Below are 27,198 nucleotides of genomic sequence, written 5' to 3' on the forward strand. Positions count from 1 at the left end.
TTCTCCTCTACACCAATAAGCTGGTGTTTTGTGGGCATATCTGGCGCAATATGGCTGCCATCGATTCATCCAGGTGAATGACAAACATTGGTGGTGGTTGAAGAGATTCCACTCTTTAAATTTAAAGTGCTAAATATAGATTAATAAACGTGAATCAATTGACAAATGAAATATCCATAAATAAGTGAAAGGTATTTATTGTGTTTTTTTATTGTGACTCTATATAAAAAGCAGTCAATGTATGTAATTTTCTTTGACATTTCAATCTTCTCTGATCTCTGCATGTAGATGCTTTGAACACTGTATCGGGAATGAATGCATTCAGTGCAAATTGTGAAGGAGGCCTATTCATTATTTCACAAACACTTCTGATTTTTTTGTTCAATCCTGCTTTACACACATGCGTGTGATATTTATGAACAGTTCACGTGTGTTTAACGAAGGCTTTTACTATACTGCACAGGACAGTGGTCCTCCAGAAGTGGTGTTTGACACATCTGCATAATAACATACATCCATAAATGTAATTAGTTTTAGAATGAACAAGAACCGTAATTAACAGTTTACAGATTCATTTTGGTTTAAAACCAATTTAAAAATAATAGACAATTCCATCTCTGAATTAGCAGCATGATTTTGGGTCAGAACAGCACCCTCCAGTGGAGGCGGTTACTCTTGCAATTCCCAACTGCTTGACCAGCTCAAAAGGATTTATTGACACGTCCTGAAGAGAGAGTAATATTATAAGAACTTTATGTACAGAATATTTACAGCCATTTAAAAAACCGAATATTGGTTGCATCTCATGATCTCATTTGAGATCATGCAATTCCATCACTGGAATTGCATTTCTGCTACAACAGTTTCCAAAAATGATCTGTAGAATTCAAATGTGTTGTTTATTTACTCACTCTCGAGCCATCTGAAATGAGGTGACATGTTTTGTTGAGGAGAACAAAAAATATGATTTTTATGTAAATCTGAAGTCATATGTGCTTCATATAATGAAAGTTAATGGGGTCAAGAGTTGTTAAAACACATACAGTATATCCAACACAAGTGTGACCCCGCAGCTCCTGATGACATATTGACGTCTTGTGAAGGGAATCGATCATTATTTACATTAAACTGAACGTCAATGATACAATTGTGAGCGGCATTCTGTAGCTTCCACCAAACTCCCCGATCGCATAAATGACATATCTTAAGATCTGCACACGCGTCCTCCCTCTACAATGTGTCCGTTTTCCTTTGAGATTGTAAAATGAAATCTTCTTTATTATTCTACTCAAAATAATGTCACCTACATCTCTGACTGCCTAAAGGCGAGTAAATAAACAACACATTTAATTCTAGGGTGAACTATAGTTTGAATCTACTGACTTACCTTGGGTTTAGAATTGCACTTTCCAGAGACGTTTACTCCCGGAGGCTGACATGTGAATTCCTCTGAAAATCTGGAGTTGATCAGAATACTGGCCACATCTCCATCCACTTCCATGACTTCATTTGCCTAAAGAAAGCCCCAAAGGTGTTCACATTATTCTTGTGCGATGCATGTAAACCAGAGGTGCTCCTGGATTCAACTGGTTTGCAAAGTTTTGTTCCAAACCAAATCAAACTCCTGAAGAAACATTAAACCTGAGCTAAACTCTGCAGGACTGATGAAAAAGCTTTTATTCCAAACCTCTAACACACAAATGGCACGTGCGCTCATATTAGCATTTAATCATGTCTGCATATAAATGATGTGTATCTACAGACAAAATGACATCGAGCAGTATGTGAAGTAGATTTTGAGATATTACTATTATTATATATGTAACTTTACACATTACATAACACTTCATTTATTTGAACACAATGATTACATATGATAAAAAAAGGACAAAGTGCGCAGATCTGTCTTATGTTTAGCGAAGTATGAACTAGTTACCTTGAAGGTATATTGGGCATCAAACTCAAAGCTTTCCACCGAACCAGTAATGTTTCCATTGTATATGGCCAGACAAGCCTGCTTCTTTGAACCTTTGGGCAGCTTGAAGAGCCGGTATGTTGCAGACACAAACTTGTAGTCACCTAATTAAAGTAACATTTTAAATATTGCTAAACCATCCAAACAAAATGTAACAATTTTATGGATAACAACAAATATCAGCCAAATAATGATGGAAATTGAGTCACGCATCTTATTCATGATAGAAGGTCTTCTGATCTAGTCAAAAGCTACTGAGCATTTTTGTTCTTTTTTTATTACTATGTTTCATATTTTATTTTACTTAAATAATATAACAGTAATCAAAACTATGAAATAAATTAGAATTATGAATGAAACGTTTATAACAGATATATACAATCCAGAAACAAAAACACCCAAGAAATGGTGAAGACATGGATCTTCATTGAACATAAAATCTTTTAATGTTTATATTCCCATTTATGTGGAATAAGGGACATTATGGATCTGACTGTTCCTGATGCAGCATTTACCGAACTATGGAAAATTGCTATTTCTGTATTTCTACAAAAAAAAATGCCGTTTAAGGCCAAAAGAAGAACATTTCTTGATGTGTATGTGGTATAAATGAGTTCAGAAAGGATTTCAGTTCAAGCAAGAACGCTTTTGTATTGTATGTCAGACACTAAACCTGATGTTGCATTTATATCATTGCATACAATCACAAAGCAGCAGATTGAAACAAATTTTTCCACCCCTTGACTCACCAAGAAGTTTTTCAAGTTCCTTATTGCCAACAGTGATAATGGCGGCAGTAACCAGTCGTGGTTTACTGAATCCAACTTCTTCAGCCAGTCGTATCAGATCTTCCCACCACAATGCCCCACTGAGACACTCACCTAAAGCAAGCGTGCCGATAAGTCTACATCAGTGCCTTTGTTATTTGCTTTGACTATAAGTTACTTATATGACTAAACTGTAGCTTGCAACATAACTGAAAATATGTTTCATGCAAATATGCCGTTCCTTACCCCATAATACTTTGTTGGCCTTCAGGTCTTCTGGGATTCTGGAATCACTATAGACATCGCTGAAGTACAATTCTCCTCCATCCTAATCCATTCAAGCATTCAATTCAAATGTATTTCTACAGTTAATTTAACATTTTGCATTGATACAAAGCAGCTTTACATACATATTGGTAGTAAAAACACAGGTACAGTGATGTGTCAAATATTATGAGAACAAACAAACCCACCTTGTCAGTCGAGGTCCGGACAATTAAATATCCTAAAACATAAATTGATGGTCTTTGGGGGTGTGCTTAATATTTTATGTTTTCACTTTTGAAAACCGCAACAGACTCCGAGCAAATGAGACAAACCGGCCTCGTGCATGTGATGCAGGAAGAATAAATGCAAATCTCTAGACCCATTTATCTCCTTCAGCGTCAACTTTTCTAATTGAGGTTTGGACCCAGAAACAGTATTTCTTACGTCACCACTTAATAAGCGGATTCAATGTTCACTGAAACCAAAGAGTACAGATACCAAGAGGTGAAACTCAATATAATGTTCCATTGCAACACTTGTGTCCAGCAGCATGTGCGAAAAACAAAACAAAATAACGACTTTAATCGATATATTCTCAAACTGGATGCACATGTGTCGAAGTGAACGTGCGCCATAGACTGACAAAACAGAGGAGAATATACCGATTAAAGTTACTTTCTTTATTTTTCCAAACATAAAGTATTCTCTTTGGGATTAATGCGATGATGTAATGTTATTGTCTGCTTGTGCTTGCTGTCTGCCTCAGTAGCGCTTTTATAAATGTAATCAAACTAAATATTCTTTGAAGATACGAGTATGCAATTTTACTGTATAGGTACTCAATGTTAATGACTGAAATGAGTACTTTGTACATTTTTACAAGTCCTTTGTTTCGTTGTCCTTTGAGAAGTTTATCAGTCTACTCTTTCTTAAGTAAAAAATACCTTGACTTAAGTACAAATTTTCAGTACTCTTTCCACCAGAAGGTTAGGGTTACTTTCCACCTACTGCAAGGTTCCTCTTTAATTGTACTAACAGGTACGCCCACCTTACTTGCGTACACATTTGGGCGGTCTTAGTCAAATTAGACCATCAACTGACGTAGATTTGTGGGGGTGTGGTTACACGAGGCGTTTCATGCAGGTCTGGGTGAGAATTTGCTTTTAGATAGAATGCATCTTTTGTTCACACACTTGAATTTTTGCAATTTTATGTGTTTAATACACGCATCGGCAACTTATAACACACCAAAGACACAGAAAAACACGTATACCCCCCATATTCCCCTTCAAGAATCAGGGGGTGTAAACGTGCAGGAAATTTTGGACGCAAATGATGGACCAAAAGATATCTTAAATATAAACCTGATTCTTTTTTAACAAGTTTGGTGCGCCAAATTATTAAATAAACCTTGATTTAATCTATATTTATGGCTAATCTTTGTTGATTTCCGTTATCAGCCCTGGGGTGGAAATTGAAACCATTGACGTACCGGCTGGTCTGGATCGACACGGAATGGAACAATTAAGCAACGAGAATGATTCGGATGTTGGAAGAGCGTTCAAAATCCCTCTTGCTTACTATTAAAGAGACTAGAGATGTACAGTATCCTGTCAGATATTAGGTTGGCGAGTAACGTGTACTGTTTTTCGTCACTTCTATTACAACATGTCAAAAGATGTAAGAACAAAACAGAAGTACCTTGAGCACATGGTAAGCCTCCCTCAGGACACTCATCTTATCCGGTGACAAGTTTACAACACAGTTTGATCTGTCATTCAAATAAAAGAACCACATTGAGAATTTATTTAGTGCTTTTTCCTGTAAACAATGCACATTTAACAGAGCCTAACTGTCACGTTGTCATAAAATTGATATTACTAGTGTTGTTTAGGCAAAACATTCATTACTTACATTATGACATCATATGACTTCTCCTTCAGACCTGCTTCGGCCAAGGCCTCAATGTAACCTTGAACAAAATTCATATTTGGCTTTTTATAACCAAATCTCTGCACGTGGTAGTCGATGTACTTCCGAGCCACCTCAAGCTGACAAAAACAAACAGAGACACGTGATGTTAACGCTGTTTCAATCATTCATTCATTCACTTAAAAGTAACATTAAGCTGCTGTTAGGTCATGAATGGAGAAGACGCAGAGAGACGTTTGTCCACTCACTGAAAGTTAAAGGGATAGTTTGGCCAAAAAACTCCAATTTGCCGTTTATTTACTCATCCTCAGGTCATCTGAGATGTAAGTGACATTTTTTCTTGAGAAGAACCATAAAGAAGATTGTTATGTAAATCCTCAGTGCTCTCTGCTTCATATAATGGGAGTCTATGGGGTCCACCTGTCTAAGAGTTCCTAAAGCACATAATTCCAAAAAGCAGCTCCTGGTGACATGTTGACATTTCGTGAAGTGACTCGCTCGATATTTTCATAAATTTGAATGTCATTTTTAATAATATTAGCCATACTGTAACGCCTCAACACTCCCTTTCTACAGGTGGCGCTAAACGTACCAGACGCTAGTATGCCATCCGCCAACAAATACTACAAGTAGAAGATTGTGTGCAGATGCTGCACATTATGGCTAATATTATTTAAAATGACGTTCAGTTTTATGAGAAATCAAACATTCAAATTCAAAAAGCCTTTAAGGTTTATCAAAATGACACTAGTTGCTATCGTTTCTGAAGGATAAAAGTTTGTAAACACCGCACCACTGGTTTGTGCACAGCTGTGTGTCTATGAGAGCACGTGATGAGAAGGTCGATTGACAGGTACATGCTTTGCAGAATCAGATCCAAAAACAACGCCGCAAACGTTAGAGATCACTGTGTTATTATAAAAAGTGCAAACAAAAAAATCAGTTTGTTTTGAAACTATGGCGAAACAAACAAACAGTGGCGGGCCGTCATATTTAATTTTTTGTTCATTTTATTTGATGTGGACAAAATAAAGACTGTTAAAATTGAAGAGGGCAATAAAGGAGGATTGTGAGGAGTGACAGGTTTTATTAGTTTCAGATCATTTCATGGCCAATATATAACTTGAAAGAAGTTATAAAACTAAATAACAAATGTAAAAAAACAAGTACAATGTTTATTAGCATTTATGTTTTTGATTTATTGGGCTCGCAGTTCACGAGTAGGGTTCTTTTAACTGTGGATGACTTTTGTTGTCACCCACCAAGGAGCATTCTAGACCCAGGAAAAACCCTAAGTGCCTAGATAATAAAAAATAGATAAGATAATATATAATAAAACACAAGTGTTAAAGTGCAAATATGAAGCCGTCTACACCAGACGATTTGTGACATATTAACCGAACGATCTTTGCTTTATATGGACAATTCCAATTCTAGCAAAGGTTTTCACCATTTATTCACGTGACCTCCTTGTGTTGATAATACAATAAGAAGCTCTACAAGTTAGCTGAAGTTCACAAAACCCCTCAGATAAACCAGGTGATTTACCTCGTTCATTTTACATCAGTTTTCTTACTGTATGATCTATTTGGATTATTTTTACTGTGAAGGCGCTCTTAACTGTTGCTCTGATTTAAACAGAGGAAGTGGTCATCTGAGACACACACACACACACACAAGAATGATGTGTGACCAAACTCAAAAAACTCACTTGTGCTTGGCATCATACAGAATTGGTGCTCGTGTAAAGATCCCTACATTGCCCGAAACCCCAGATGTACCTGATCTTCAGTCATGTCAATGCCTGTGACCTGTCCCTTCTCTCCCACAATCTGGCTGAGCATGTAGCAGTCCCGTCCACTCCCGCAACCGAGATCAAGCACACTGCAGCCCTCCAAACACTCAGGGACCACCAGACCACAGCCATAGTACCTGAGAGGAGAGAGACACAAATTCTACCACCAGAGAGATAAAACATAAAACATGCTTTACATGTTAAAATAAAAATGCGGTGAACATTGACTCACCTTCACCGTTGTTAAAAGGCCTCGACAGTGCCACCATTTTAGTCACATGTGCGACGTGAAACAATATTAATCAAATAACTACGACTCCCAAAAGTGCCAACATGTATATTATGTGACATTATTCCACATTGAAGCTTTAATGCGGTTGACAGATATTGAGCTACTTTACAGGTGTATGGTTCCTAAAATTGCACACCCTGAGAATGTTCCCCAGCCAATCACAATGAAGCATTCAACAGACACTACAAATAGCTAATAATAACCAATAATCTTAGTTTATCATGCTTTTCCATACTTTGTGCATGTCATAAGGCGCTCTTAAATGCTTGACTTTGCTACTACATTTATAAATTAAGCACAAGTGCTCCGAACAAAATAAGTTACAGTAGAGCCCTGAAAACTTGTATATGGAATACAAAAGAGACATTTTGAGATCCACACATTGGGACATAAAATGGAGGTCAATGAGAGCCCTTATTGTTTGGTACTAACATTGAGGATTAAACATGAGGCTGAGTAAATGATGAAAGAATATTCATTAAGGGGTGAACTATCACTCAGATGCTAAAATCTTTTTTGCCAAATGAATGTGATATATAACAGACAAATTACACAACATCATGTTATCATTTAAGCATCTGAAAGATTCTCGGCTGCCAACTCTCACGTATTCTCCGTGAGACTCACGCAGTTGTGTTGCCTTAAATCTTTTGGTGCTGCAAATTTTTTTCCTCAGCACATCAGTCTACCGGTGAACGTCAATCAATGTCAAAATAAGGTGGCAATTGGCCAATCAAATTTAAGAAGGCGGGAGTTAATGTGGACAGAGCCGTTTTGATGACCAATCAAATCCAAGCACATAGTTAAGGTTCAAGTGCAACGCACGACATTAGTCGCCAAACATTCAATATTTTTACACTTTTTAACAATAGAAATGTTAGCGATAGTATCCACTGATGAAAACGCTGTTTTAAAAGGAAAATATGTAATTTATGTGATTCATGTTATATAATTGGCAAAGATCAGTGTGACCAGACAAGAGATAGTAACGGAGGTCAGCGTTTTATTAGGGATAAGATTAGGAATAAATGTGTACAAATAAATTGTTTATAGGTTTTGGTAAACCTTGTGGTAAACCTATAAAAATAAAAACTTTTCATTTTCTTTATTTGTCAGTTTCTTTATTCCTCTGACAAGATCTCACAAGACAAGTGTCTAGAGCCTTCATGAGTGTCCATGGCTGCGTCTCAATTCGAAGTCCGCGTTTGTTGGGCACATACGTCATTATTTCATATCATTTTACTTCAGAAAGGCAATCGTTCCATTTCAAAGTAAGAATGAAACGGCAATGATTATATCTTAAGAGAAATAAATGTTAATTTTAAATGAGACAACCTCGATGACGTATGCGCCAGACAAATGTGACCTTCTGAGGACGCAGCCTTCGAATTGAGACGCAGCTCTGGTCTGTGCTCAAAATTTTAAGGGACAGTTCACCTAAAATTAATGAAATTATGTTATCAACTCTTTTGACAACCACACTAGTTCTAACGCAAGGTTTTTTCGTTATTCTGCAACTTTCCCATACCCTGAACTCAAAAGATGGTAGCCCTGCAGATGTTGAATCTGTTTAAATAGGTGAACCATTAAATAGGACAATCAGTATTTACACCAGTACTTTTATAGTCTTTCAGCACACCAGAGTACAATATTTGCAATGTCATGCATTAACGTCATAACACAAGTCTAAACCTTACTTTGCTACAACATCCTGATGAATCTCAGCCAGCGCTTTTCTCACGTATGCCGGGACAGGTTTAGCAGACGGAACACAGGCATTGCTTTTCAAATCAGATGATTGCTTCAGTATCTTTCCATAGTACTCCTGCGTAAAAGGAAAACATATTCATATACTATCATAACATTAAATGTTTTAATCAAGTCCCAAAATATGCAGAAATTAACAACGGGCTTTATGCATAAGTGACTTCAGCGTTTCACAGGAAGAACCCTCGGCAGTTTCAGGTTGGAAGAGAGAAATGGAAAAAATGAGAAAACAGTTGAATTTGCAGACGCTGTACATAGCAGTGGAATATAGAGGTGGCGTTCTACTTCCTTCTAACGTGGAAGTCACGCATACATATAGCCCATAGGAACGTTTTTTTCCCCCAAACCAGTTAAGCGCAAACCATGCCCCTTGAGCGAAAACCACACCAGCAACGTCTCTAATTCGATTTCAATGGTCAGTTACATTATAGCACTTGTGTTGTCCAAGTTTGATTTGCCTGCATATATGATATGTGCCGAAATAATACTTGGGAGACAACCAGTTCTGTAGAAGTACAAATATGTCATCCCGCTACTTAACGCTGACAGAAAGTTTGTCCATGGTTTGTCAACATTTTAATGGAGATGGTCCCAGATTTAAACACACAAATTGAAGTTCTGACTTCTATTTCTTTCCTACTCTTTCAAAAAAAAAAAAAAAACACTTCCAACTTTGCTCTGTATACTGTGGTAGGCTATATGAGACCAGTTTTTTTATTGCACATGCTTTTTGTGGTCCTTATGGTGTCCCAATTGCTTCCATGGTTAACCCCATCTGAAAGTCGCTTTGGATAAAAGCATCTGCTAAATGACTAAATGTAAATGTACAACAGTTATTAAAATAAGGCAGGGGTGGGATGCACTACATTTAGTCATTTAACAGACACTTTTTTTCCAAAGGGTTCACTACACTACATACACCACCAAGTGAAAGTTTTTATACTAATAATAAACCCTTACCTACCCCCTAAACTTACCCTACACTTTTATTAAACACTTGTTAGCCACTTTTCAAATATTTTGATTACTTTATTGAAAATAAACGCCTTTATAATCCGATATGTGACGGGAAAAGTATTTGTCCCAATAAGATTCGAACCCAGGTCTCTAGTCTCAAAGCAACCAAACACATTACACGCTCAACCCTCTGCACCACTGGAGAAATTAATTTTTCATCAAGTTATTATTTTACATCGGTCATTTTCTGTGATCGAAACAGACACCTGATTCAGAGTTGTACCCACCAAACTGCCTTTATTTTTTAACATTCATTCATTGCATATAAACATACATATAAAAAAGAAAAACAAAATTGGACATATCTGACATCAGTACAGTAATGATGGAAAAAGACATTAAAAAACGGTTATCAAAAACAGCCAGATAATAAATATGGTGCAGATTACTTGACTATTTAAATTTGAAGATAATATTTGAAGAACCGCTATTGGAAATGGTCAAATCGGAAGCTTTTATTTTGCAGTTTATAGTCATAAGACGCAGGTGCTTTAGTTTTTAAAGTACAGTTTTGTCAAGAAAAACAACATACCTTAACTTCATTATAGACACTCGAGCAAGCATTTTCGCTGTTGAAAATAGAAGTAAACTTTAGTTACAATGATTGCTTTTCAATTGTTTGTTTATAACAACAATGTTTCGATACGAGGTGCAATAAATATTTATCTACTTTATCATTATGCTGTAAAAACGTGTTATATTCAAACAAAATACACAACAGCATCCAAAAAAACACCTTGTTAATGCTGATGTGTCCGCCATGTCCCGACTCTTCACACTGATGATAAGTGTCATAAGGTCCCCGTGTGAATGTTGCGGCTGCTTAGGACCCAATTTAGTAGGTAGTTGTAATGCCTGATCACAACGTTGTTATCGTGGTACGTTGTTGTATGATAACTGAAGCTGCGTTAGCTTCTAGCGAGCTAAATATGCTCGGTCAAATAAAAACACGAAAAGCACGAAATTTACGTAAAACATATGAGCATATAAATTGGAACATACACGACAGTATTTCTGGGTCGATATCTGCTTAACTAACAACAAACACCACTTTTGATATATTAAAATGACCACGGTTTTATTATATTAAATAGCTAAAACGAGATTTGTTTGATTTCACCACCAATAGCCTCATTTATGTAGCTTTATATGATGCATTTAGTTAAAAAGACAATAATGGTAATTTTTACAAAATTTGTATAAATGAACATTCAAAATGTAACAAGTGGCCTGATACAAAGAGCAAAAGTCGAAAACAGATACCAGACGAGCATTATAAGCTAAACAAAAAACTAAATATAACAATAATTGTTATGTACAATACAAAATATATAAATAATAATAAATATAAATAATGATAAAATAAAACACTAGGGGTTCTCTGCAAGTTTTAAATCCTCTATTAGGCAACATAAACAAATAGCATTTTTCTCTTTCATAAATCTGAGTGATAAGAAATACTCTGAAATATGTAAACATTGAGAACTGTCTTCAGAAATGTACATTTATGTAAAAACAATTCTCAGGAATAAGAAGTGTGTTAAAGCGTCCCTATTAATCTTGAGTACCTATAGAGTAGTATTGCATACTTCATTTCTTTGAAGAGTATTAAGTTTGAAAAAAATATAATTTCCAAGATCATGTAGATTGGGGGAGCAGTGCACCTATTGCCAACAAAACACAGACCTCAGTTTCAAACCACATACTGCTGTGCTGCATTAAAACCTTCTGGACAAACACACTACAGTGCAGTCGACTTCATCAGCAACAATCATCAAATTCAGGATCCACAAAACAAGACATTTCCTCCTCTGAATGCTGAATCTTTGTTCAAGTCACTTTATGAAATTTTTCCAGCTTAATATTGACATGTTTTCATCGTTTGCTCATGTTTGATGTCGACGACTGCAGAATCCGGAAACCTTTCTGTTATTTCAGTTCGTCTCACTGAAGTGATTTTGATCTGTAATGCACGTCCTTGCTAACCTGTGACTTGTGATCATTCATTATATAAACTCAACAGATGTGAGAGATTTTTATTGACACACAGACAGGTAACAAAAACATGAACTTTTTATACATTTGTTGTTGTTTTTTAAGCATTTAAATGTGAAGCTGATCCTAATTGTTCACAATTCTGTCAGTAGAACATATTGGCCATGCACCTTTTCTTACATGTCACAAAAATAGGATGAGCATACTGTCTAGCTTTGTATTGACAGTCTGGGTGTTTCTCCACTTCTTAATCTACATGTAACCTCAAGAAAAGACACTTTACTAGCAAACATGACTTTAAATATGTAAGTAGGTAATACAATTATTATTTTATTTTTAGTTTACCTTGTCTTATTCGTGTCTCTTTGATGCACAGCAAACAACTTAAGGATATTTAACATGTATGTTATTAAATATCTGATTGTGGGGAATACTTTAAGGGTAATCTTATATTACAATGTCTGCACATCCTCCTCACCGGACTACACTTCCCATAATTCCTAGCACCCATCTCACCTGATCCTCATCACTGGACATTAGTTGTTTATCACCTACTGTGTGTCCCTCATTATCTGTTGTATTTAAGTTCTCCCCTTATGTTCTTTGTCAAGTATTGTTTGTTCATGTTAATGTGTATTTCTGTTCCTGTGTCCCAGAGGATCTAATAAATGATACCTTTGGATTATACTCCATTGTCGTGAATTACTCTACATACGCTAGCATAATATAATATACTATAAGCACACGCCTCAGTCTCGCATACACACAAGCAATTTAAAAAGAAAGACCTATTTCATCTCTATTAATCGACAGACATGTTGTTTTGCAGCAATTGTTATCAAATACTTGTGGCATCAGCACTCGTGTGCTCCGTCCACTTGTTGTTATTGATAATATATGTCATTGTGAATCTTTTTGTTTATTGTGTGTCTTTAATGTGTTGTATTGTTCCCGAAGGAACGTTGTTTTGTTCCACTGTGAACTTGACAGCTGTATGTGGTTGAAATGACAGTAAAGCTACTCCAACCTTGAATACAAATGTATTGAAGCAGGTGGAATCACTGGAAACACAATTTGCACCAGTCAACGGCAAACACCGGCAGTGAGAGAATCAAAAGACTGATCGTTATGTCTGATAATCAGACTGAGTTAGTTTGTCTCTTGTAAAACATTCTCTGGAGTGAGTGTCTGATGCTGCTGTTTGACGCACAACACCCAAGTAAAATGACGCTGTTTGATCTGTGACCCCTGAGCCCTCATTAAAATTCGATCAGATCCTTTTCACCTGAACTCCATCATGACTTTGTTCAACGCGAGCTTCACCCCAAAAGATCGCCAGAGGAAATCTTTTATCGCGATAAACACGTGTTTCCCAGCGGCACGCGCGTCTGAACGCGGCGCTGCTAAACGCGCGCTTGTCTGAGAGCGCGACTGCCGTGTTGTCCCCGAGCACCAGACGAGATCACCTGAAGATCATCAGAGTTTTCCCCGAGCAGCGCACGAGATCATATAAAGAGCGTCGGTTTCCTGAAGCCGGTTCTCCAGACGCGACGCACGACAGCGACGGAGGATGAAACGCACGCACGTGTACAGCAGCGCGTACATGCGGCAGCACGCAGTGTTCTCTTTCAGGTAGTCTTCTGGGCATTGTCGTTTTGGGTTTGATTTTTCGAGCTGTTACACTCAAAGGAAGCCGCGCGCGTCTCTGGAGTCTCCGCGCGCGGCGCGCTGTCTGCACGAGGAGGAGAGACGCACACGCGTTAACTGTAACACAATCACTCGTGTCTGCCGTTCACAAAATCATCTGGACTGACACACACTTTACAGTCGAGAGGACAAATCGGACACCGCAACATTACGCATGATTTACTAACCATAGAGCTTTTTCTTTCATTTGGACGAGAGCCTAGTGCACAAATCATTGTCTGACTTATCGTATCAAAACCGTGATACTTGAGATAAAATGATGGTAGCCTAATATAAAATGATCATATTCCTATAAGAAGAGAAAGGTCAAAAGGATAGTTCACCCAAATATGAATATTCCGCCATCATGTCTCAGACTACAAATATTGTTTTTTATTCAAAAGATCTCTTGTGTAAGAGTTAATGATGTGCTGTGTGTTCTTTCCTCTTTACTTTTAATTGTATACAATACTGATTTTTGTTGGAGTACATTTGACAATTTACTGAAGTTCACTGATGTCATTCTGACTTTCCTAGAAAATGAAGAGTTCTGAGGTGGAGGATTTCATCTCCTGGTTTGCAAAGTTTAGTCTAAACCTAAATTTAGCCAAGTCCAAAGACCAGGGGAAGTCTGCTACGTCTGCATCTCAACTGTTATTCATGGAAGGAATATTAAGCTTGTGGACAAATATATCAGAGATTGACACTGAGGCTAAAAAGGTTCAACAACGCTCTATTGAATGAACACAAAGCGATGCACGTGAATGAGCATTCTTCATGATATCTTCTTACGTGTTATGCAGAAGAAAGTCATAAAGAGTGTGAGTGAATGAAGACAGAATGATCTCTTTGATCATGAAGTCATCATTGAAGTCCACACTTTAAAGTGTAAAGTCTACATCATTGGCTCAGACTGAAAGATGAAATGATTCATTATTATTGAAATAAAGTTGAACATTTCAAGACCTGAGCTTTAAAAGTATAAAGGTTAAATAACTTTGATTATTAACATTAAACACTATTTTTATGTATTTTTTTTGGGGGGGGGTGGTTGGTCTTCCTTATTTTGACCACTTTGCCCCGACAACTTTCCATGCTTTGATGTTATGTTGCTGTCGTGGCGAGTCAACAAAACTGTTTTAATTTGTGTTCTTCCAAAGATGTCGTACGGTTGTGAAACACTAAGAGTAAGTAAATCATGACTTTTGTCAGAGTTTCTCTTTAAACACAACCTCACACCTGAAACATGGAGCGCAGAATATACTCACATGACCAGTGTGAAACAGACACAACTGAAGACGACAAACTGTGCTAACATAACACTGAATGACCCTGAACAGAGATGAGGATGATTGACCGTGTATATAGTCTAGACCCGCAGATAAGATGGCAGAAGGTGCTTGGCTTTGATTTGCGTAAGGCCAGAGAAATGGAGATCAGCTATGAATAGACTTCACGTTTTATTCGGAATCATAAACAGGAATCATATGAGTGAAAATGTCACACTGTGCTGTCACACACTTCTAACAGCCACCAGAGGGCAACACACTCCACTAAATATGGAACTGTAAAAACACAACACTGCTCTTCACAATCATCACATTCAACCTGATACATTTTTAAAGAATCTGCATTTATACACATAGACAAAGAGAGCTTTTATTTAAACGCACTCCACGTGAAGAACTGACAAACCCATAGAGACATACTGTAGAGATGATTAGATATAACATGTTAAAAAGTCTTCAGTACCCTGTGAGAAATATGTGGTTAATTCAACACTTAAAAAAACCCCACAACAATGTAACACACACACAGTTCAATACAAAACACACCTTTCTGCACAATCCGTCATTGTCATGTGTTAAATCGAGTAAAAACTAATGAAATATCTTTAATATTTGTACAGTGCCTATGAATACCCTCATACGCATTTTTTCACATTCTGTTACTTGATGTTGCTGACTTGCGTTAAATGATTTTTACAAGTTTCTTTTTTCACATCAATCTACACTACATACACCATCATGACGAAGCCAAAAACAGATCTGTGGGTTCAAGCACTAGCTTGGCCGCTCAAGGACATAGACAGAGTTTTCACTCTTGCATTGTGTTTAGGATCATTGTCCTGTTGGAGAACAAACCGTCTGGCCAGTCCGAGGTTCTGCGCTGGGCCAGGTTCTCATCAAGCCTTTTCAATAACCCAGTATTTGGTGTTGTTGAGTTTTTCTTCTCGCTTGATAAATCTCCTGTCCCTGCACCACACTTTACACTTGTGTAGGTGATGAGCAGTGCCTGGTTTCATCCAGACATGATTAAAAACTAGGAATTAATCAGACCAGATAATCTAGTTTCTGACATTTTTCAAATTTCACGTGTCTTCACCGAGGAGAGGTTTGCGTTTGGCCTCTCTGTTATAGAGCCCATTGGTGGAGTGTTGCGGTGATGTTTGTCCTTCTGTAAATTTCTCCCGTCTCAACTTTTCTTAGACCCTTATTGGACAACTTTTCCGGAAAAGCATGCCCACGCATCATCCAGCGAGAACGAGAATAAGAGCACGCCCACGGTAAGTGATACTGGCACGCCGTGTACGTGCATAAGGTACACCACATGAACTTATAGTGAATCAACAGTAATAATTTGATGATGTTTTGTGTGCTCGTGCTGCAGTTCCGCCATTCGACTGTTTTCGGAAATTATCGCACAGCTGTGTCTGTCCTTTAAAAATTGTATAAAACTAAATAGTTCTAAATATGAATGAATGAAATTTAAAGAAAACAACTTTAAAGATTCTTTCAAACTATATAGGCACTCAAGTTTGATTTGAGATTGATAGAAACTACGCATGTTACCTCCGCTTTAAAGGATTTTAGACGGTTTCATCTTAACAACATAAACAAACGCACTTTTTTGGCCCCAACTGAACATCCGGTACACATTCACAAACAATAGAGCGTCTGTAGATTATTTCTGATAACAAGCAAATGAAACCGAGAAGAACAGTTTGGCTAAACTCTGAATTTAGACTGTTAGACCCAACAGCTAGATGTCACTGTACCGTACGGTTCTTTAAATACCACCGAACTACAGGACCCATTCAACAAATTGTTTTTTTAATAAAATGAACATACAACAAAATTCAACAAATCATTTATTTAATACAATTATTATACAATAAAATTATAATCATATTTATATTATTTGACACTAGCCGGAAGTTAACTTGGGGTCAGGCGTGCGCGAATCCGATGAAACGGTCTATAAAAGTAGTTTTGATGTGTAATGCACCTTATAATGCATTGTTATATCTCATGAATGATTGCAACTACAGTTACTACATTATAACACAATACACACTTTGCATTTTTCATTTGGTTATAATTCTTTAAAACAATATTTTGTGTATTATAACATAGAGTTATAATGCATCATAACCTTTAATAACACTTTTTTAATGCATTATGCATAAAGGCTTTAAGTAAATTGTTACCCAAACTTCTATTCATGATTAACGGATCCTTCAATACAGCAGAATTTAGTCGTAGTCTTCCTCAGATCTGTCTTGATATAATCACGTTTCAGAGCTTTCCTGGCAGTTCTTTTGACCTCATGGCTTGATTTTTGCTGTAATATGTATTTTCAGCTATTTGACCTTTTATTGAGAGGTGTGTGCCTTTACAATCACAGGTGAACTGCAGTCCAAGTGTAGGAACAGTGGTCTCCAACGTGGTGCCCGTGGGCACCTGGTAGCCTGCATGAACTCTGTACGGTGCCCGCCAAACACAGGGATCAACAATAATGCTCAAGTTTGAAAGTATTTAATTAGCAAGTAGCCCCCTAGATGATTTTATATCTTCAGGTAGCCCTCGCTTACAAAAAGGTTGGAGACCCCTGTGTAGGAACATCAACAAACAAAACTGGAATGATTCCGAGCTCAATTTCAAACGTCCCAGAAAAGGGGATGAATAATGATGCAATGCACTTATTTCAGTTTTGTTATTTTTAATAAATTTGCAAAGTTTTTTTGCGCTGTCATTATGGTGTACGGAGTGACGATTGAAGTGGAAAAGTCATTTTGAATTAGATTAATACAAGGCAGCAACATAACAAAATGTGAGAAAATGAAATGGGCCGAAGACTTTTTAAGCACTCATTGACATTTATAATTATAACACAATCAAGTTGATTTAATTGAGATTTATTGAGTCACGTGCAGGGGAATGTTTGACAGAATCATTTTGTGTGATTCACTCTTTCTGTGTGTCTCACATTCATCCATACAACAACACTAGACGGAAGAAAAACTGTCGACAAAACTAAAGCATCGGACAATAAAACTGATTTCCAGATGATAACATTCATTGGTGTTCTCAGATGAAGCTCACGCTCTAAACGCTCATCCAGCAGCACATGTGAAGAACACAACGCTCGGGCAGATGGTGAACGGGAACCAGAGCCACCGCAGGAGCCGATCGCTCCAGAACCTTCCTCAGACGACTCTCGAACCCTACGGAGAAAACCACAATCGCTTTAAGATCACATGACACACATTCAGAGTCAATCCTCCTATAAACCCCTGACCACACAACCATTCCTGAAATATTGACTTGGTGAAATGGTGGACAGCTGCATGTCTCCGCTCAAATAACACACGAGCATATGTCTGCACGTCACCAAACACGTCTGTATCCACAGAGGAGAAGAAAATCTTTAGTTAGCCATTAGCAACAGATTAGCAGTTTGTCCGACGCTCCGGTGGAATTGATCCTGAGGTCTGTAAGCACGACGGGGAATTCAACTTTCTCTCATGTCCCCTTCGGTCAACAAATCATCTCATTACAAAAACACACACACACACACACTCGATGGCTTTGCTTTGGGTTGTCGACACCGTGTCTTTTGGGGTGCGGATGTGGTCATGTGACCTTTTTAACTTTTGATTGAAATTGAAATGGAGCAGTTAATTTTTTTTTTTTTAAGAACTGTGAAAGAGGTGATCAGACGAACGAGAAGTAGTGAAGGTGAAATGTCTTTCATTAAGAACGCGCTCAGCGTGTCGCAGAGATGGCGTGTTGAGTAATCGAGTCTGGCGTGAATACAAATCCAAGCTTTCATCTTTGTGTTTTACAGCCTGTGGTTCTCTGCTTTTAACAGCATCAGATCAACGGTGGACAACAGCGCTGTCCAATGAGACGACTGTATGACACCGTAACCTTCATCCGTCCATCAAACGCACCTTTCATGTCATGTCTGCTGTTTTAAAGGGACACTCGTCTGTTAATGAAGTGACATTCGCTCAGTTCTGCTACAAAACAATCCACGGTTACACAAAGAGACCGACTCAAAGAAGCCGGCGGTGAATCCAGTTCAAGAGAACATTTCTCTACATGTTCTATTGATCAACTTCTCAGTCATTTATCAACCGATGGATTTATCCAGATCAGCTTGTGACAAACTCATTTAACGTGAAGTTCAGTGATTCGATGAACTTCACATTTGAGATTTTCATCGCACATGCAGAACACTGACCGCACATCTACAACAGACGCTTTTATGGAAAGAAAGTTAAACACATTCTCCCAACATGAGCATCGGCAGCAGTTCAATAGTAAACCTGTTTTTATACCGCACATGTTTCCATTCTATTAGTTGAAATAAAACATGAGGTCACAGTGTGAATGGTGTTCATCGGCTCATGAAAGACTGAGATGAGGGAACAGAGCAGAATACTATCACAGGATTATATGAGCTCATGCACCTGCTCTTCCAAACATGATCCGATGCTCTTAACCCAGAGAAAACACACCATTCTGTCACACACGCACGTCTGGTTTATAACTGTACAAACTGTGTATTTTATCCCCTAAACCTAAAGATCATAGAAAACTGTTTGCGTTTTTTTGACTTTTATAAAATATCGTTCTGTATGATTTATACGTTTTTTGCCCATAGGGACCTCAATTGGTGACACCAGTCCTCATGTGTTGGTGTGGATTCCGGTTTAGGTCCCCACCAGGATATAAAGACAAGGACACACTCACTTACATATAAAGACAACATATGATGAACATGATGATGGATGTCAGCTGTGAATAAAACACTTCCAGAAAAGATCAAACTTGGCTTCAGGCTTTTCCATTTGACATTATTTGTCTTCTATTGTTTCTTAGGGAACGTCACTAATTTGCGGAATCTGGCAAAAAATGAAAGTGTTTTTTTATCTAGTAGAACATACATGTGAAATAAAATGTAGAGTGCAGATTTTTCAGAATTCTAATAAAATGAAACCGAACATTTTAATAATAACTGGGTTTGACGTTATCTCAGAAAACAAAGCTTATTCACACTTTCAGGCATGTTTAGGCCCTCAAAACTGTGACGGATCTCAGAGATAACAACAAGCGAACAGTAAAAATTAATAATCTGTTGAGAACGAATGAATGTGCCTCGACTTCCCCTTTAAAGTGTATTACTATCTAGTTTTAACGTGATTGTCCTTCAGCCATTGCTCTTTAATGACAATAGGTTTTCGCTTAATGTAAACTGGCCCACATTTGGCTTTTGAGCATTGTAAACGGGTCCAATTCAACAATTTACAACTACAAAGAGTCACACTGAGATTTTCAAAACTCTGAGACTGAATCATGTAGGGTCTTATGAAGATAGAAACCAAAACAAGTTTATTAAAGGAGCAGTTCACGTCAACGTTTGCCCCCATTCACTTTCCTTGTCATTTTTATTCCTACTATGGAGAGGCAATGGGGAAAATTTTGTGTAGAGGATGTGTGTATAAATGTAAGTGTTGGACCTCAGGCACTCGTAGCCTCAGGTCGCTTCACATTCTCTATAAACACACCAAAACACACATCTCTCTCTCTCTCTCTCTCTCTCTCTCTCTTTCTCTCTCTCTATCTCTCACCATAGGCAATAAAGTTTTTAAACATACACACTGGGTAAAAATGTGTATTTGCATGTTCACTGTTGTTTGTTTGTTACTATTTTTAGATGTGTAGATATAAAAGGAAGAAACAAAACTATAAAACATGATACAGTATTACTGGCTAGTTTAATTCCACAGTAATATTCACAGCGGATCACGAAACAGACTGCTCTGTAATCTCCCGCTGTACATTAACACATTAGCTGTAATACTGCCATACATATACAGTCATCTCACTTTCCCAGCATTCACTGCAGGATGATGAAATGAGGGGCTCGGTGTCATCCGCTGGTTTAGTTTTTTTGTGTTGAATATAACTTCATCCTTTACATCTCTTAATATGACGTGAACTTCTGTCTTCTCTTCGTTATGAGTTAACGTGAGCTGGAATGAACTGAATCAATACTAATCGTATTCTCTAATTCTCGTACAAGTATGAACAAAACAAGAGTGAGTAAATCACAAGAGATATTTTATTTATTTCTTGTCTGAAACCGTCTCTTTAAGAAAGAAGGAGATGCTGCTGTACCTGTGGCGATCTCTTTGAGCAATGTGTTGTGGCTCTGATAGAAAACTCTGGCACACAGCGCTGAGAGATTCTTATCGGTCTTCTCAAGAGCATCCTGGACTGAAGACACCAGAGCATCCATGATGTCCTCTGCTCTCGTCAGCTCGGCTGCTGGATTTCTCAAACACAAGGACACAGACGCGGTGGCATATCGGCCGCAGCTGGACTGCAGTACGTCACACTCAACGGTACCGCCCGCTATCTGTGATGTCATGTGACAGGAAGTTCTGTGGCTGGGTTCATCCAGGACAGCTATGACGTGCGGTTCAACGGCGGCTCCTCGAGGTAAAGACGACACCACGACAACGCTTGTTTGAATCTGAGCTTCTGCCTCTCACGGTCCAGCTGTGAACAGACAAATAGAGACACATTGACTCATAGACAACATCCGAACCAAACTATAACCTTACACATGTTTTAAAATTCCCCCTATCTTGCGGGACACAGACCACGGCTTGGTTCTCAAAACGTTCACTTTAACGGTCGGCCGGTAAAACTTAATCTAAATGGTATGTTTGTTTGTTTTTGGTTTTCACAACGTTCTATTTACATTCCCTAAACTAAGAATGTCCACCAGGGGACATTACTTAAAAGCACACATGCAACATGTGGGAATGTTATTTTATGGTTTCCAAGTAAACTGAAAATACCCATTAGGGGACGTTCTGTAGATGGTATTTTTAGGTTCTTTAAAAATAATGTTTTGTGAATGTTATTATATGGCGGAGAAAAATTAAACCCATAAACAACATTCCTAGAATGTTGTAATTTGGTTTTTAATAAAAAATCGGACGGGAACCAAATACTTATGCTGGGGCTACACCAAAATAGTTATTAAAATCTTATCAGAGTTTTAAACGGTGAGAGACCACAAACATGAGAAAAATCCTAGATTTAATCATTTTGCTCCTATAATGTGTGGTGCGCCGTGATGTGACAAAGAAAGATTTTCAAAAAGAGTCCTGACTGTGAACACAGGAAATCTCTAAAATTCTCTCGAGGTTTCAGAATAATTTATTTATTATTTCACTTTAAGTTATTATATATGTGTTCATTTAAAAAATAAAAAAATATTATTCATTGTGAGAAATTGCTCAAGCAGCGTCGTCTAAAGCATTTAGGTGGAACGGCACTAAATATTATTTTATTGCAACACAAATATTGTTGTATTTATGTCTTCTCAGTAATTCAAAAATAATATCAATACAGTTTTTAAAAAAATAATTGCTGACATTATCACCCGAAAGAGTCTACTGGCTCAACTGGACCTTTTATTTTTTGTTCCACCTTAAAGTATCCGCACACTCGGACTCTAAACAATACTGTCACTTGCACGTAGCCTTGTTTTTATTGAAATTATTCGTAATTGCGATGATAATGTTTGTAATGGTTTTGACAAAAAATTGACAGAATTAAGAAGGGTTTGTTGAAATGATAACTATGGTTGTTATACTTCTGTCAGCTGGCTTTCTAACGGGTATGGTTTTGTATCACGTGACAGTTAACAGAGTTCTTGTGTGTTTGTCCTCGGGCTTTACCCCACACATCAGGATTTCTGATCGTAAACATTCAACATGTTGAATCTTTAAGATTTCCGATCGAGGCGGCTCCGATCTTCTAGCGATCAGGTTCATTCACTCTTAACACACATCACACCACAGGAAAATCTGAAAAGATCATCTTTAGAGCCATTTAAGATCATCGAGACTTTACCTCGGACTGTCGGAAGGTGAAAAATCAGCCCGATTATCTTTTGGTGTGGCCCCAGCAATAAGTTAAGGGAACGTTCTGTGGGAAGTTCCTTTGTTTTTTAAAGGGACAGTTCAACCAAAACTCACCCCCTTGCCATTTCATACCTGTTTAAATGACTTTCTTCTGAAGAACACAGAGAAAGATATTTGGAAGAAGGTTTCAATTTCCAATTCTCTGACATCTTTGACTGACTTAATAGGAAAATGGTAATCAAAAAATGGTTAAATGGTAGTCAAAGGTGCCCAAGAACTGTTTGTTATCCTAAATACTTCAAAATATCTCACTTTGTATTCAACGGAACAAAAAAGATGAAACGGGATGTTGCCACAGAACGGAAAATCGCTAACATTCTTCCAAATATCTTTCTTTGTGTTTAACAGAACAAACAAATGTATATAAGTATGAAACAACCCGCCGGTGAGTAAATGATGACAGAATATTCTTTATAGAGTGAAATGTCCCTTTAAGACTGCTTGTTGCAATGCATTCTGGGATTGATTTATTCCCACATGACACGTGCGGTGCAGAGTCATCACAGAGGCATCACCTCACAATCTTTGCTCTTGAACAGTAAGCCCGGTCTGTCTACACATTAAACAACCTGCTACAAACCAGACCGGTCGGGTTTCTGCAAACTCTCTGGTCCGGTTTGCTGGGTTTTTCTCAGTTTTAGTCAACTTTCAGCTGGTCAGAATGGGAAAGCAACAACACCCAGTTGAGACCGGCAAACCACTTCAGTCTGGTTTAAATGGGTTTCGGGCTGTTGAGAAACACATAAGTACACCTTGAAAAGTATGTCATCAATTTATCATCGAACGCGAGATCTGGGAGTGATTCCAGACACGCTTCGACCATCTCACGCCACATTTATTAGAAAGCTTCAGTGATGGCTTTAAATGATGTAATCTACAGAGTTCAGATGTTTTCTCTCGGCCGGCGTCTGCACACGCGCTCCATTATCGCCCCTCCGCTCGTCCGGCTCGATGCGGTCCTCACACAAAACCGGGTGACACTCGTCTGCTAATGGGGGGTAAATGAGCGTTTTATAGCGCCGGCGTTTTGTTGTGCTGTCAATAAGAGCAAAAACACTTAACCCGCTTTTCAATTGGCTGGATCAATTTTCATCCACTCACACGTCCCACCGCACGAGAGGAGCGTAATGACGGGTTACATACACTTTATTTAGAAACTCACTCAAAAGCGCAGAGGGATAAATCACACTCGCCGTCGCTCCACTTACATCCAGATTAAACCAGCGTCTCTGATTGTGCGCGAGTAAACAATACGCACGCGAACCCACGCGAGATTAGCACTTAGCAGCAGCGAGGGGTCGTAATGAAGGGGGTGTGAAGGCAGCTCAACACTTGTTAATCGCTCTGAGGACCAGTAATAAGGCTGATGTGGGATCCAGAGGGGTTTGTTTGATGCATTTAGCCGTGAACCCCGTGACCCCAACATTCAGACTCTCAGCGTGACGCTCAAACGCATCGGCCGTCTCTCCATCGAGGGTCAAGGCCCCCCGAAGCCCTCCAAACTCTCTGTATAAACCGCCATCTTCATTACACGACCTCGCGTGTTTCATCACGAGACTGTTTAATACACGACTAACACGTGTTAAATGTTAAAGAGAAGATTCAGTCAGAAATCTGAGTGATTTATTTGCTCTCGTGTTCTGTATGGGAGTCTTTCATCAGTGGAACACGAAGAAGATATTTTGAGAAATGTCTCAACGGGTTTGTGTTCATACAGTGGAAGTCAATGGAGTTCAGTGCTGTTTGATGATCGATGCAGAAGAAAGAAACTCATTCAGGTTTGACATGACATGATGGTGAATAAATGATGAAGGGATTCTTGATTTGAGTGAACGGTCCCTTTAATGTTCAAAATAACTCAAAAACCGAAATGAAAGTCAGTATTAAAATAAACTCTGATCCACAAATAAATGCCATTTAAAACATTTGTATGTCTTTCTTTATATTTGTCAACGCATTTTATTTTATTTGACTCCATTCATTTCTGTGCAACTTCTAACATGATCTGCTTTCACTGCATTTATAAATTCATGAGATGTTTGTCTTTTATTTGTGGATTTTACGTCATACTTCATTTCTGACCTCATATTAGTATTGTTGGCATAATGTGCCGGTCTAACTCTTCGTACAGCAGTGAGACGGACGTTACTGCATCGCAGGGGTGTTTCTCTCAGGTCCTGTAGGCCTCTGGAGTGGAACAGTAAACACAGTAATAAGAAGCGGGTCTGAAGTGTGTGTCAGTGGGGTGCTGATGGGTTCAGGCACATTTTCAGCTCAGCTTGAGACGGATCTCTGTGTGTTTGTGCGGTGGGCCGTGACTCCCACTGTCCTCTCCACTGCAGCGGCTCACTTACAGCACGCCTCCACACTACCCAACATCACTTACACAAAAAATACCAACGCCTCAACGTGACACCTCAGACAAATCTTTAAGTCATCCTCGTGTCATGACTTTCTTATTTCTGCACAAAAGAAGATATTTGGAAGAATGTTGTTGAACGCCAGTAACTTCCATAAAACCACCGAGACATTTCTCAAAATATCTTCTGTAGTGTTCCACAGATGAAAGAGTCACATACATGTTTGGAATGACACATTTTTCGTCTAAAGTACTAGTTTAATGTAAAGTAAGATGGAAATGCTGTAGAGATTTGTGTCTTACATGTCTATATGAATCCGTTGATGAGTGCTGACACCCGTGATGAGAAATCCACAATGAGTGAATAATAAAGTGACTCTTTACAAACAGTCAACTTGAGAACATCTTTCAAAGTTTCTAACCGCACAGATGTGTGAGAGATTAAACGCTCCACACGCTACACGTGAAGCCAATTGACCCTGAAAACTCCCTCATCATCATCACACACAGCTAATTTAGAGAGATTCTAAACGCTTCAGAGTGTTTACAGATGACCTGTTATCATCACATCATACACCTGAACACATCTCTAAAACAGCGGAAAACATCATAAACGTTTCATCCGTAAATCAAGAAAACATTCATGTGATGTGTAAACACAACCAGACATGAAAATGACAATAACAATGAGAATAATGACAGAGTTTGAGACAACGGATGTTTAGTTCAATATAAACTGATGTTCTGGTCGATGAGTTCATCTATAATTGATGTGTTAATGGCCCCTATAGGTCAGGATTGAAGTCTGTTCTGGTTTAAATGTGACAAACACATAAAGAAACACTATGTGGTTATCTTTAGGGAAAATATATCATGGCACGGTATACTGCGATGTTATAAATGTACGATATCTAATTATTTTATGGTTTCTATTTTAATTGTATCCATAATTTAAATGAGCTTTTATATTAAGCTTTTATATATTTTATATTATATTTTATTTTTTATGGTTATTTTAGTAGCAATTTTTATTTGTTTATTTTTATGTCGCTATATGAAATAAATTAGTTTGAATTTTTGTTTATTATTGTTACTGTAGTGTTTTAAACTTATTTCAGTTTATTTTAAGGCAACTTTAAAAATTCAGAAAATGTTTAGGTCATTGATTTCAATGAACAGAAACGTTTTCAAAATGTTCATTTTAGTCAACTGAAATAACCTTTACATTTTTTTACAGATCTTAGACATCGCATGATGAATTCATCAATCATTAATTTATATTAACAGTTAAAGAACTAAATGTGTGAAGTTTTTAGCGATGAATAAACACAAAATCATCCAACCCCGTGAATCATGTGTAGACTGAGGGAGTCAGGAGAGAGTTTTTAATATGTGAATTCTCAATCTTCATAATTCACAGATGATGTGATCAATAGAAGTGTTGGAGACATGAACAGATCTCTCATGAGTCATGTGAAGTCAGAGATCAGAGAGACAGACGGGTGGGCGTGCGCGGGGGGACGGATAAGCCGCTCGCAGGGCTCTGAAAAGCTCCGCTGCGGGAGGGACCACGACCACATCTGCCTCCATATCATTACACACATTCTCACAATATCAACTTTTCATGAGTCTGATCCCGAGAGTTCACTTTCAGCTACAAATCAACAGTTTATATTCATGAGGAGGATTTTCATCAATTAACATTTAAATACTGTAGAAGACATGTCGAGTCTCCCGAGGATTATCAGGCTCTCTTAAATACACATAAAATAATACAACGATACAGACTATTCATATGAAAACACGTTGATAAAGTGACTAAGACTCTGTTATATTTTATACCGTAGTCTGTGTTAAACCTGGATTCTGATTGGCTGCAAGGTGTGCATTAAAACCTTTTAACACACGCGTAGTTCCAGTCAGTTTGATTCATGTTTAAAATGAACTGACAAAATACAATTTTCACCTGTCTGATCTAAAATGACACGGTTAACATAAATAACATATTACACTTGGCAAATGACCATGGTATAAGCGGGATAATCCATGACTAG

General features: G+C 37.9%; 2 protein-coding genes across 2 annotated transcripts in view; both read right to left on the reverse strand.

Annotated features, from left to right (window-relative positions):
• Nucleotides 1–181: 181 nt before the first annotated feature.
• On the reverse strand, nt 182–10,664 carry as3mt (arsenite methyltransferase). The gene is made up of 11 exons (XM_056768098.1): nt 10,549–10,664; nt 10,345–10,381; nt 8,726–8,853; nt 6,723–6,873; nt 4,924–5,060; nt 4,711–4,780; nt 2,989–3,070; nt 2,725–2,856; nt 1,937–2,079; nt 1,388–1,513; nt 182–724 (listed from the first exon to the last, which is right to left on the reverse strand). Exons 1-11 carry the CDS (start codon nt 10,605–10,607, stop codon nt 623–625), a joined length of 1,167 nt encoding a protein of 388 aa, XP_056624076.1. The 5' UTR covers nt 10,608–10,664; the 3' UTR covers nt 182–622.
• A 7,011-nt stretch (nt 10,665–17,675) lies between these two features.
• dph6 (diphthamine biosynthesis 6) overlaps nt 17,676–27,198 on the reverse strand; it is a 42,809-nt gene continuing 33,286 nt past the window's right edge. The window contains 3 exon segments of the mRNA XM_056768509.1: nt 17,676–18,000; nt 20,963–21,332; nt 21,335–21,346. Coding sequence (XP_056624487.1) covers nt 17,882–18,000; nt 20,963–21,332; nt 21,335–21,346 — 501 coding nt within the window. The 3' untranslated portion in view covers nt 17,676–17,881.

Source organism: Triplophysa dalaica, chromosome 15 (assembly GCF_015846415.1).
Source record: "Triplophysa dalaica isolate WHDGS20190420 chromosome 15, ASM1584641v1, whole genome shotgun sequence".
NCBI classification, from domain to species: domain Eukaryota; kingdom Metazoa; phylum Chordata; class Actinopteri; order Cypriniformes; family Nemacheilidae; genus Triplophysa; species Triplophysa dalaica.

Coding starts and splice junctions, on each gene's coding strand:
- as3mt (XM_056768098.1), bottom strand. CDS start 10,607: ATGACACTTATCATCAGTGTGAAGAGTCGGGACATGGCGGACACATCA. Junction 6,874..8,725: donor CATCAGGATGTTGTAGCAAA/GTAAGGTTTAGA, acceptor CTCTCCTCTCAG/GTACTATGGCTGTGGTCTGG. Junction 2,857..2,988: donor GGCCAACAAAGTATTATGGG/GTAAGGAACGGC, acceptor CGCTTGCTTTAG/GTGAGTGTCTCAGTGGGGCA.